This window comes from Sprattus sprattus (assembly GCF_963457725.1).
Source record: "Sprattus sprattus genome assembly, chromosome: 5".
Classification (NCBI taxonomy): domain Eukaryota; kingdom Metazoa; phylum Chordata; class Actinopteri; order Clupeiformes; family Clupeidae; genus Sprattus; species Sprattus sprattus.
Genome location: NC_137924.1, coordinates 35425858 through 35439473, shown reverse-complemented (window position 1 = coordinate 35439473; position 13616 = coordinate 35425858). Strand labels below are relative to the sequence as shown.

General features: G+C 41.2%; 1 protein-coding gene across 1 annotated transcript; it reads left to right on the top strand.

The window, feature by feature from the left end:
- Window positions 1-333: 333 nt before the first annotated feature.
- mmp14a (matrix metallopeptidase 14a (membrane-inserted)) lies at window positions 334-13044 on the top strand. The gene is made up of 10 exons (XM_080838656.1): window positions 334-863; window positions 8247-8395; window positions 8570-8692; window positions 8908-9215; window positions 9340-9501; window positions 9697-9836; window positions 10060-10198; window positions 10310-10460; window positions 10694-10809; window positions 10961-13044. The coding sequence occupies exons 1-10, from the start codon at window positions 765-767 to the stop codon at window positions 11275-11277; spliced, it is 1704 nt and encodes a 567-aa protein (XP_080694782.1). The 5' UTR covers window positions 334-764; the 3' UTR covers window positions 11278-13044.
- Window positions 13045-13616: the final 572 nt, after the last annotated feature.

Sequence of the window (13616 nt, the reverse complement as noted above, 5' to 3'; positions counted from 1 at the left end):
GCAGTGAAGTTCTGTGCATACATTTTATTTTCCAGCCCCGGCTACTTAAATTGCAACAACTTCTATTCGGCTTTCCATCTCCACTCTTACACATAATAAGGAAGTTTGTTAGTTGACTTAGCTTAGATTTTTTTTACAACAGGCAACGACACGCCAACTTTCACGTTGTTACCAGAGTGATAAAAGGAGAGAGAGAGAGAGAGAGAGAGAGAGAAGAGAAGAGAGAGAGAGAAAAGAGAGAGAGAGAAAAGAGAGAGAGAAAAGTGGTGGTGGAAGTGGAGGAGGAGTGAGTACCACTCTTCCCTGCTCTGCCTTGCTGAAGTAGACTAACAACCACGTCTACAGCTAAGCAGGTCAGACCGAAGTAGAAGACAAGAGACAATCAAGATAACAAAGACAATCGATGGGTAGAATGGAGCTTCAACTGAGATGACAGATTTAAAATCACAGACTGAAATGCTGTGATAGTTTTTAGGCTTATGCTTTTTTTGTAGGCACACTTACTCTGGGAGTGTTTTTTATTTCATGAAGAAATATAGGATAATATGTATTGATTTATTACGTTGAATAGCTTATTTCATCGCTAAGTTTTTGGACTAGTAGGCCTATACGGTAACAAAAAGGACAATTCTGGCAAATAGGACTTTTTTGCGGTTTCCACGGCTGCATACAGTTTTTGCTATTTTTTCCCACACTTTGTTGTTGTAGCCCACTATTTTTTGGGAGAGTGACAGTTCTTTTGGACAGTTTCTTTACCATTTGGAATGTTACATCGGCTGAAGATGATGAGGTTGTTGTTCGGTGCGCTGGCAAGTATATTGTTGGCACAAGAAGGAACGACGGACACAGAAGTGCGACCAGAGGTATTCCCTAATTGTCACACTAGCCTAGCGCGCTCACACACTCAAACACTCAAACGCTTTCTATGTCTTCGTTTTTCAAAAGGGAACATATGATTTCTGAAAGGTGTTCAGTTAAGTTAGAGAGAGTTTTTAATACGGCTACAAAAGCATTTCAAGAATCAGCTTATGATTTGTATTGACTTGAGTTTACTGGCTGACTAGGCCTATGAGTGAAGACCCAAAACGAGGAGGTTGGAGACAATTACACTAGAGATATGTGAAAGTGAAAGGTGCAGGAATACTTTCCTAATTTTGCATTGCACTAGTTCATGTTTAAGGCAACTTATAAATTACATGAAGAGTTAAGACTCCCTGTCTTGAGTCCCAATGACCTTGCACTGGGTGTATGTGAGCCAGACAGATGTGGTCAGACTTGCTATAGAGTGAGGGGTTGCATTTCAGGAGCAACCTTCAGAAGAAAATGAAATTGCACAAATTGTTACATTGCATTGACTGTAATAATCATATATGACCTGCATATTTTCTAGTAGCCATATGTAATTTTACAGTACAGCACATATGTCGGATAATCTGGCAGTCATTTTCCACCCATCATAAATCCCCCTTAGCTGTTTTGATTCATGTCTATGCAAGCCACTAACATTTTATACAGCACAACCAAAGAGCAGTAATGTTGGCAATTCATGGACATGCCTTCTGCTGTTTTGATTATGGGGGAGAGCTATTGGTGCCTATTCTAGAGGACCTGAGAGATGCAGAGCCAAAATGACGGAATGTGTGTCAAACGTTGTGTGTATGTGTGTTGTAGAAAGAGAGAGAGAGTGAGAAAACTGTCTCATAGTGCAGAAGGAGGCTGTGAGTTTGTGTGTGTGTGTGTGTGTGTGTGTGTGTGTGTGTGTGTGTGTGTGTGTGTGTGTGTGTGTGTGTGTGTGTGTGTTTGTGTGTGTGAGAGGGAGAGAGAGGGAGGGAGAGAGAGAGAGAGAGAGAGAGGGAGAGAGAAAGAGATCCAGCCAATGATGACTGAAATTCTGTTTCTGTTTTTTTTTCCGTTGGCACAGACTTTTAGGGAACAACTGAGTCAGTCAGTCAGTTTCTCAGTTTGTGTTAATTTGACCTCTTTATACGTCCCTACGTCCTCCAGTGCCTCACCCTGGTCTCTGTATAAAAATTCTCTATTTGGTTATACTTTGTCCAGTAAATGGCAGTCCAATAGACAATGCTAGTTCATGTCATGTCACATCAGCAAAGGGCCAATTCAGTTCAGAACTAAATATGCTATGTGCTTTGAGGTCAAAATAAGGCCAATAAACATTTGTCTTTAAGTGAGTGAAAAATAATGTAATTGCTAAATAAATAAAACTGAGAGAGCCTGATAGAGCAATGCCAAGAATACATGGTAATGTATAACTAACCGCGGTATTCAGTCGTCTTGAAGCTTGACATTCTAACTGTTCTGAAAATCTTACATATTGTGCGCTGTAATAATCAACATAAGCAATTCCTTAAATATCCACAATTTCATCTGCAGATCGTGCTTCCATGGGGCTGATGGGAATAATTATTATCAGAGTAATACCAACAGCCATGTATCTTCTAAGCATACTGCTGCACTAAACGTGAGCATTCATTTAAAAGCCTTAAGGTTGTTAATGACAGATTATTGTATCAGATATCCAGTGTTCAGATTACCACTTGATGTAGGCTTCCATGTCAAAAAGGACACATTCTGTCCTTGGAGGGGATTTCATCCTCATTAAACATTGATCAAATACATATTTTGATGTAATATTTGGTAACTTGAATTCTGACTCTCTTGAAGAAACATTTAAGTTTTCAGGTAGTTTTGTGCTCCTGGTCAGAAACCCCATTGGAAATGTAAGAACAGCTTTTAGAGCACGATGATGCTTTAAACTGTGCGTGAGGTAAAGAGGCCAAGAAAATATTGCCAGAGAGAAACATCTTATTACAACACCAGCCAATTAGTCCTGCCAGACATAGTGCCTTTGAATGAGGTTCTGTGCATCTCACATGTGCTTGTTCACGCATGTTTTTACTTTAAAGATCCATTTTGAGGATCACATTTAATGTTGTCACATGCAAGTCTAAATGTTTTAAGTTGTATCAGTTAGCTTGTTAGTAACTTAACATGCCAATTGTTGATCCTTAACCATTTTAGGTAGAATTGTGCTCAGTGTTAACTGACCGTGTATAAGGGATTCTTCATATGGTTCCTCATGGATGTTGTTCAGGAAGTTGACAAGAAATCAAGGATCAGTCATAATTGATGAGCAGCTAAGCTTTCCCAACCTTCTTAAATCGCCTATGCCACACACCTCATATTTTTTAAGGGTTTGGGACCATAGGAGAAAATGGTTATGATATTATTTGTTTTTGATGCTATTCTGGTCCACAATTTCAACTAGTCATCTCCTGACTCTTGCCATGTAGTAACTGGACTTACTAGGCTTAAGGGTTTAAGTGTTTCCATGAAAAAAAGAATGGTGCTATACCATCTGAAAGCTCTTCAAAAGAGATTACATTTAAAAACATATGGTGATATACCATCTGAAATCTCTTTGAAAGAGTTAACATTTAAAAACATATGGTGATATACCATCTGAAATCTCTTTGAAAGAGTTAACATTTAAAAACATATGGTTATATACCATCTGAAAGCTCTTTGAAAGAGATAACATTTAAAAAGCCAAATGGCAAAGACTCACAAAAATGTGCATGACCTGAGGTATTTGTTTACCATTGGACAGCACATCCAGGTTGAATGTAAATGTGGAGTAACAGCAAGAAGCCATAAGCCTTGTTAGCTCAGTGCTATTTGCCTTCATATAATAGAATAGCATTACATTTCTATAACATTACAGATAATTCAACTATGAGGCCTTCTTTAACTACTTAAAACTTACATTATAATGAGCTACCTTTAGCCACTTTTTTAGCACATTGGATCATTTCAAAATAGAATATCTTGGCAAAAATGAATGGCTCTTGTTGGGAAAATACAGAATGACCCCCATACTTAAAATGACCCAAAGCAAAGGTCATTTTCAGTGTTCGTTGCACTACTTTGATGATACCACCCGAAAAACTTTCCTCTGTGGACTAGAGTGTCTTGTCCAGGCTGTAGATTCGACCAGGCTGCTAGTGTTTACCATGCTACTGCTGAATCACGGCTCACATACACGGCTGGCGTTACTCTCCGTAAGCCCAGCCATAAAGCCCACCTTTGATGCCGGCTGCAGGGAGTTCCAGAGCAGACAGGAGTTCTGGGAGTTGTTGTTGGCAGCATGCGGAGATATCTGACAACGCAGAGTGACAGGGCAAAGAGAGGTTTTAGAGAGCTGCCAGAGCCCCCCATGCTGCAGCTACAGCAAGACGTTGGCACAGAGGCAGGGAGGAAAGACACAAAAGGAAGGAGTTTGGTTGCCATGCCAGTTTAAGGTCTGACTGTTACTGACAAAAATGGGGTCACAAAACCAGAAGAGTTTCTTATGATTCTTGTGGCATTATGTGTGTGTGTGTGTGTGTGTGTGTGTGTGTGTGTGAGAGAGTGTGTGGGTGTTTGTGTGGGTGTTTGTGTGTGTGTATGTGTGTGTGTGTGTGTGTGTGTGTGTGTGTGTGTGTGTGTGTGTGTGTGTGAGTGAGTGTGTGTATATGTGTGTTTGTGTGTGTGTGTGTGTGTGTGTGTGAGTGAGTGTGTGTATATGTGTGTTTGTGTGGGTGTATGAGTGATTTAGGGAGACCATGAGTTGGAAAAGAGAGCTGACCCTAAATCTACAGTGGTTGCGTATAACTGAGCCTTGTTCTTCGACCTCAGCACACCTCCACCCTCTCCCTCGACCTGTTTGCTTTGGCCGTGTCTGTGCACAGTAAAGCACTGAAGGTGTTCAATTGTGCTCGGCCCCTTCACTTCCTCACCCACACCCCATGAACCACTTCCCCAACTTCTTCGCCTTAATTCGCATTCACTAACCTGTGATTAACCATTATTCATATACTAGAAAAAGAGCTTTCATAGACTGAGTGAATAAATGCGGCAAGGCATGGGACAATCTCAGACTTTCACTGCAATGAAAGGGGGGTTCAAGTAGAGATGGGTTTGAGTAGAGATGAGTAGAGATGGGTTTGAGTAGAGATGAGTAGAGATGGGTTTGAGTAGAGATGAGTAGAGATGGGTTTGAGTAGAGATGGGTTTGAGTAGAGATGAGTAAAGATGGGTTTGAGTAGAGATGGGTTTGAGTAGAGATGGGTTTGAGTAGAGATAAGTAAAGATGGGTTTGAGTAGAGATGGGTTTGAGTAGAGATGGGTTTGAGTAGAGATGAGTAAAGATGGGTTTGAGTAGAGATGGGTTTGAGTAGAGATGGGTTTGAGTAGAGATGAGTTTGAGAAGAGATGGGATGGGTTTGAGTAGAGAAGGGTTTGAGTAGAGATGAGTAATGATTGGTTTGAGTAGAGATGGGTTTGAGTAGAGACGGTTTTGAGTAGAGATGGGTTTAAGTTGTGTAAGGACCGTAATACTTGTGGTTTTACAGAGAAATTCCATTTCATTTTGCTGTTGTTGTTGCATTTGTGGTGAGTAAAGAAACTGTCTGCAATATGAAAAGTAGCATGCACACACACACACACACACACACGCACAAACACACACATACACATACACATACACACACACACACACACACACACACTCGCACAAACACACACACACACACACACACACACACATACACTTTGAGTATCACAGTGTTACATGTCAAATACTGCTCTAAACTAAATTTAAGTATTTGAGGAATGGGAACAACTGACTTACATGGTCAGCTCAATATGTTTTCCTTTACTTTTTATTGAAGAACAAATGCAAGTAATCCAATGTACAAGGAAAGCAATTTCCACTTCCCCCCCCCCAGGGACCCCCCCCCCCTCCATACTTACCTTGGAGGTCCATAAAGTACATGGTTCCAATAAATAAATAAAAGCGTCAGCATATGGGATGCTAGAAACATTGACAGCATTCATAATGTACAAAAAGGAGTTGCCATGTTTTGAAGGAGATCGTATCTCTGTTAGTAAACTTACATTGAAGTCTCTCCATATGTAGCACATTCCCCAGACCCCTTAGCCACTGCTGGAATAGAGGATTAGCCTCTGTCTTCATCTGTTGTGAGATAAGGTGTTTGACCAACAGTGTACAAAATGGCTTGCCCTTAATGAAAGGTATATCAAGGACCGATATTTTTAAGAAAGCCATACAATTGACAGGAATACATATGTTCCACACAAACCTAAAATATGTCTCACAAGGTGATGATGCCTGTTATGTGCCTGTCTCGTCTAATTTACACAACTATTTAATCACATGGAGTTGTGGAGCGTCAGACAGCTGCTTATGACCATTAGTCATATAATGCCACTTCCTGTTTCAGAGTCATGGCCATGTGCTGACTCTTCAGGTGTTCTAAGGAAGTCCAGATAATAGCTGTTGCCATGTTTGTTGAAGCTTTGCACTGGTCTCATGTCTCTCTTTAAAGATGCTACTAACTCTGTCTAAATTCTAATACAAGGCAGCACTGACCTATATATTTTTTAGTACTATTTTATACTTTAGCTTAGTGTATATAACTTGTTCATATACATACAGGTATATACATAGGAACAAGGTCTTCTGTCCTGTTTTATCCTCTTACCTATCTTATGGTCTTATGTCCAAGACTTGTTTTGCCTTGCCTTTCTGATCGTTAGACCTTTCTGCAGTTGCAGTCTGAGACAGAGGCCTCTTCATAACCGATCCCTTTGTGTTGCTGGATTAGACACAAGGTTTCCTCTGTGGAAAGCCTAAAAAAAAGTTTACCTTTGTCTTTACGGCTCAGAAATGCGCACAGTGCTCGGCACAATGTTAGTGCTATAACATTTCTTCTGGAACTTAGAGGGTGAAACTACGTGGCATTGTGTTTTACTGTTCTTTTAATAGTGTAGTTCTTTCCCCTCACTTTATATACTGTACAAAGAATGTCTACACCACAAGTGCAAACTCTTGCCATCCAAGAGTCTTTGAAGTGTACACTGACCTTATGACTAAGAAACTAAAGTAGCAAAAGGTAGGATTGTAGACAAACTCTAGTTTAGCCTACATGTTCTATATACATGCACACTGCCTTCAGCAATGTTTCAGACACTGTCCTCTGGCACTAATAGATCTTAAAAGGGCTTAATAGATCTTGTATGTGCAGAGGTTGCTTTGCAGCACAGAGAATAGATAACATGTACATCTTTTGGTCCAGTATTCACAGGATCTGCTCTAAACCGTTGTTTTATGCAAGTACAGCAACATCAGTTCTGATCTGTTGGTAATACTGATTCTAGGTGGAGTAGATATAGTATAGATACGAGTGGAAATTGATAGATAAACGTAGGTGTTACCGAGTGACAGTTCTGAAAATCAAAAGAAAGAATGAGAAGATGTATAATGCTAAATCTTGATTAACTAATAATGTTTCCAGGTCTATGATTAATGTTTCTCAGTTCCTCCTACTTTTCCTCCTCTCAACATACAGTGATAATATTGGTGTGTAAATAACTCTTCTGAGATTTATGGACACTAAATCAGCTGATGGAAGTCGTTGCTTTAAACAACTTGACAGGTTAGATAGAAAGGATAAAAGATTAGTGATCTAAGCCATGAACCATGAGCATCAGTGGGTTCTCTTGTCAGTGATGGAAGACAGTGGTATGCCCCTGAAGGGGAACGTGACCCGGTACAGGTTTACACGGAACCTGAGCATGCAAACCTCATCCAAACACACACTTAATTTCATATGGTTGATGAGTGGTGTTCTGTCTGTAGCTCCTAGTTGGTGGTGAGTCCTTTAGACAGTGTGTCAGCAGTCAGCAGTAATCCCAATGGAATGTGCTGCATCTCACACAGAAATGGGTGTTACTTGTGGAGACAGTTTTGTGTTCAGTTCAGTGTGGGTATGAGGGCTCTGTGACTGTACTGCTGAAACATCTGGATGTCATATTACAGGGATTTGTACATAGCACAAGTTTGCATTTTGTAATTAAGAGAATTTAGAAATGGAGGAAGTCAGGGAATTAGCCTTGTGAGGAATTTGATTTGGCTTGAATAAGATAGATAGATTGGTATAGACACACTTTATTACATTTATCTTTTTTTCAAATGGTAATACTTTACCACCCAAAAATTTAGCTAGAGCGTTTTTAAGTAGACCCAGCAAGGGTATAGAGATAACACAGTGACTTTTACTGTAAGTTGAAATGCAAGTTTAAATGCTTACGTTTGTAATGCTAAGTTTGGAAATAATGAAAATTATTTCCAGATGTTTTCTGACTTCACCCTCTGTCTTTCTCAGATGTGGTTGCAGCAGTATGGGTACCTGCCCCCGGGTGATGTTCGGGCTCAGGCTATACGTTCCCCTAAGTCCATTCGCACTGCCATCTCATCCATGCAGAAGTTCTACGGCCTCGCTGTCTCAGGGAAGATCGACCCAGCAACCATCTCGTGAGTGCCAAACCCTCAGGCTGTCAGGGAGCCAACCAAAACTACCCATGACAAGATCATGCTGATTTTACCATGGCAGTCTCAGATATCACACGGGCTTCCTATTGTTGAAATTGAAAATTTGCTGAGAATGTCATTGTGATGTCATTGTGATTGACACTATGTTGTTTCCAGGGCGATGAAGCGTCCTCGCTGTGGTGTGGCTGATAAGTTTGGCTCGGAGCTGAAGAGCAACCTGAGGAGAAAACGTTACGTTATCCAAGGCCTCAAGTGGGACAAGAGAGAGATCACTTTCAGGTGAGGCCCTGTGTTTTAATGGTATCACAGCCTAACATTCAAAATCGTAAATATGGTTGGGACCAAGCATATGGTTCCATTTAAGTTAAGTTTAATTACTCGATAAAGTTGTAACGTTAAAACTTATAAAAAACATACAGATACAATGTAATGAATGGTATAAAAATGGAAGTGGACATATAACCTTAAAATTAATATCTTTCTCTTAATTTCAGCATTCAGAACTATTCCCCTAAAGTGGGCGAGCATGAGACCTTTGAGGCGATCAGGAAGGCCTTTAAGGTGTGGGAGAAAGTCATTCCTCTCAGATTCCGTGAGATCCCCTACAGCCACATCAAGGGCAAAGTTGACAAGTTTGCAGACATCATGCTCTACTTCGCTGAGGGTTTCCATGGTGACAGTACACCATTTGATGGCGAAGGGGGCTTCTTGGCCCATGCTTATTTTCCTGGGCCAGGCATTGGGGGTGACACTCATTTTGACAGTGCAGAGCCATGGACTACAGGCAATGAGGACCAAGGCGGTAAGACAACAATACATGGTTAACTTATGGTGAGCCAAAATGTGCTCCCAGACTACAAAGGAATATTTACCTGGTTGCATATTTCAAAAATAAGGAATGCTCTGAATTTCACCATCTATCCTAGGTAATGATATCTTCCTGGTGGCTGTTCATGAGCTGGGCCATGCCCTGGGTCTGGAACACTCCAATAATCCCTCAGCCATCATGGCACCGTTCTACCAGTGGATGGAAACTGAGAACTTTGAACTTCCAGACGACGACCGCCTAGGAATCCAGCAGATCTATGGTGAGTCATAAGACTCTTAATCAGCCATTAGAGCATAATACAGAAAGGCAATCAGACAAGATATTCAGATGAGATACTTTAAACACTTACTTCTTATTCAGCATCAGCTCAGAATATTATGATTATGAATATCTCACGTTAATGCAGTTTGAGCACTAAGATTCCAGCAGTCACAGATATCATCTCTTTCCACAGGAACCAGGACAGGGGAACCGCCTGCTCCTCCCAAGCCCACCCGCAAACCTGACCCGCGAAAGCCCTCTCACGGCCCTAATATCTGCGAAGGCCACTTCGACACCATTGCTATGCTGAGAGGAGAGAAGTTCGTCTTCAAGGTGAGACTTTACATGAGAGCTGACTCCCAGCCAGCTAAACCTCTATTGGAAAACTGACAGATAAGGGCTGGGCCCTTTACAGATCTAGGCTGGGCCCCTTACAGATCTAGGCTGGGCCCCTTACAGAACTAGGCTGGGCCTGATCTCCTCAACATGCACTCAGCTTCTTATGAAAGGGGAGCTCAGTAGAAGCTTAACAGTTTCTGTTTTCTCCATGATGCAGGATAAGTGGCTGTGGCGTGTGCGTGATAACAAAGTCCTGCAAGGATACCCCCGGCTCATTGAGAACATCTTTAAGGGTCTGCCAGACACCATTAACGCAGCTTACGAACGCAATGATGGGAAATTTGTTTTCTTCAAGGGTGAGGTCACCAACAAGTGTTTAAGTGATTCAGACATAGCTGTTCATCTTCTTAGATGCCGTCATGTAATATTTGATTTGTTTTCAACTTCCTTTGCTACCTCACACTTAGATCAAAGGTATTGGGTGTTCAATGAGTACACCATGGAGAAAGGCTACCCTAAGAGTCTGAAGGAGATGGGTACTGGGCTTCCCAAAGACAAGCTGGATGCTGCTATCTTCTACACTCCCACTGGCATGACATATTTCTTCAGGGGGGACAAGTGAGTGACAAACATATCTACAAATGTCAGTAACCCACATATCTACAATTGTCAGTAACACACATATCTGCAAATGTCAGTGACAAACCAGAGTTTCAAAATTTGGGAAAGGTGACTTAGTCTCACATGATGGTGACGCTCTTCTTCCTCTTTTTATTTTTTCCAAATCTTCACACTTTACATCCTGCTGCTCATCACCATTTGTTTCCACCCTCTGTGTCTCTGTGTCTCAGATATTACCGCTTTAATGACAACACTAAGTCAGTGGACCCTGACTACCCCAAACCCATCAGTGTGTGGAAAGGAGTTCCCAGCAACCCCAGAGGCGCCATGATGAGTGAGGATGGAGGTAAATGCTTCCTCTCCACATGGTCATGTTTGCATGTGTGTGAGAGTCAGACAGATGGATTAATGAGTGCCAATCTGTACAATGTTCTCAGCAACAATCTTCTCTATGGTTCCATCAGATCTCATCATACTTTCTGCTCCTTGATCCCCAGACTTCACATACTTCTACAAGGCCAATAAATACTGGAAGTTCAACAACCAGCACCTGAAGGTGGAGTCTGGCTATCCCAAATCCGTTCTGAGTGGCTGGATGCAATGTGACAGCGAGGATCCCAAGAAGGGTGAGACCGACGTCTACTTCGAGGTGGATGAGTCCGCGCAGGAGGGGGTCGGAGCCGCTGCCGTGGTGGTACCTCTCTTCTTGTTGGCGTGTGTGCTTTGCACCCTGGGAGCTCTGCTGTTCTTCCGCAGATACGGCACCCCTCGCCGTCTGCTTTACTGCCAGAGGTCCCTGCTGGACAAGGTGTAAAAAGGGAAGGTACGACACAGACCAGCAACAGATAGACAGATGAGAAAGACCAATGAGAGGCCTATTAGGAAACAGGGAGGGTTGGTTTAAAGGAGAATGGTATGGTACTGGGGAAAGTAGCAAAATGGGGGATGTGAAAGAGGAAGATGAGTGGGGACTTAAATGGGGTTTGTAGAGGATATTGAAGGGGTCAAAGACAAGAAGAGGTTTCTGCTTCAAAGAAAGATGTCTGTTTATGTTTATATATTTACATTGTACAGTTATGTCTTCTGGCTCTTTGAACAAACCCACACAAGAGAGAAATGTAAGATTGGATATCCAGGTATTCAGAGGGGGTATCTCTCATCAGGTTCTCTTCTAGTGACTGCCATGGTCCCTTCCTGAAGATCTCTATTTCAAACTTGACTCCAGCTGTATCGCTGTTTGGTTAGCATTCTTTTTTTCCCCTCCTTTTTCTTTTGTATCTTTTGATAAGACAACACCAGAAAATGTCCCCCATTTGCTTCTCATAAATAACCCCTGTATCAAGCCATTTGCTTCTCAAGAGCATGGTGAGCGGGAAGAGCTCAGTCCACATCTTCACCCTTCAGTGCACTTTTCCCCTCAGATCTCGAAGAGTACAGGACACCATGCGTGTGTCGACATGAATGTTTTTGAGGAGACCACAGAAACACATTTCTCCTGTTATTTGGTACGGATTCTGGGAGTCAATACATGCAATTGTTACTGCTTAGCATTATGAAGGAAAACTTTGATATGAGTGCTTACTAGTTACAGTGTGTAGAGAAAGGTGTATGCGCTGGTAAAAGTGCATTGTGAGTGCCTTATAGGGACAGACAAACCCTTTATACTCTGCTACATGTCTGAACTGGGGAAAAAATTCCCAACTCCAAGCAAACTTTCAATTTGATTACAAATGGCCTTTAGCATTTACTTTATAACAAATCAGAGCAAAAAGCAAATTTGGATCTAATTCTATTCCTTTTTTATGTCTTAAATGACTAAACAAATGGGTATTTAACACTATCATTAACCATTATTTAATATCCAGTATGATGTAATTGTTAGACCTAGTCTGAAATCAAAGCATGCATCAGATTAGGATGGTATTCACCCTTCCAGCAGCCCCATGCTCTCTCTGCTTCTTTGAGGTGACCTAGGTGGCAGCCATTTTGTACAGTGAGGGGATAGGTCAATTGTGTGGAGAGAATTAATCAGTTCCTGATTGAACCCAGTTTAATGGATTTCTCTCAGAGTAGAGCATTTTTGATTGGTACAATTTGAAATACATTGTGTTTTTTTTTGTTGCTATTATTTTAATTATTATTGTTTTGTACAACTATTGCTATTGTTGTGTCTATTATGATTATTGTTTTTTTTATTATTGTTCTCCACTTTGTACTCTAAATGTATTTCTATCAGTGTCATTGCAAGTCCTGCTGGACAGAGGCATTTCATGGCAGATTTTAAAACTGCTATCAAACTTGTATCATGTTGCTCCATCTGGTGAGATGTGAGCGAGTAAAAGCAGGGAAGGTTTCTTTATGTGAAGCCTGCTTGTGTTCATAGTAGTTATCATGTGACGACAACAATTGACATTTTTTAAAAGCCTGATGTATTGTCAAGAAAGATTCAAATAAAGCAGCTTAAACCGATGTTACTGGTAATTATATTTATAATGATTCTGAAGGAAGGGAACAACTTGTTGCTTGCTACAATAATTTTGTATTTTATGAATGCAAAAATAAAGTTACTTTCTAAACGTTATTTCTTCTTCTCCCACATTTTCCCAAAATTGCAAGCATTTTTTGGCATCTGGGAAATGATTTTTGTGGCATCAGACACATCCAGGAGTTTCCCACTATCTCAACTAGGTTGTTTTCTCTCTCTCTCTCTCTCTCTCTCTCTCTCTCTCTCTCTCTCTCTCTCTCTCTCTATGGTAGGTGTCATGGTTTTTCTCAGAAATGGAGGTGGTTGGGTGGATACTGTGGACACAGGGTCTGTTGAATTAAAGCTTTCAGAGAAAAGTTTTCCTGGTGGATTCTCCTGTCAACATCTGAAATATGCAAAATGCTAAATGTATGCGCTTATTTCAGTATCTTCATGACTTTTACTTAGTTTCCATCCCTTTGCTCTCTTCTTCTTCTTCTTTCCTGTCTCATGCATTTTAACCACATTGCAAAAACTGCTCCCTTTTTTATGAGGCTTTTAACTAAAACCACTCCTCCAGTCACCGCAAACATCCCTGGTCTGTTTTCCCTCTCTTCTTTTCCCCTCCCACTCCTTCCCATCCTCTCTCTCTTTTTTGTCCCTTCGATAGTTACACTTAGGTCCTTGCC

What these genes read in the sequence shown, in the direction of transcription:
- mmp14a (XM_080838656.1), top strand. Translation starts at nt 765, where the DNA reads ATGTTACATCGGCTGAAGATGATGAGGTTGTTGTTCGGTGCGCTGGCA. An exon ending in AAGAGAGAGATCACTTTCAG is followed by an intron (nt 8,693 to 8,907) that starts GTGAGGCCCTGT and finishes TCTTAATTTCAG; the next exon opens with CATTCAGAACTATTCCCCTA. An exon ending in CATGATGAGTGAGGATGGAG is followed by an intron (nt 10,810 to 10,960) that starts GTAAATGCTTCC and finishes CTTGATCCCCAG; the next exon opens with ACTTCACATACTTCTACAAG.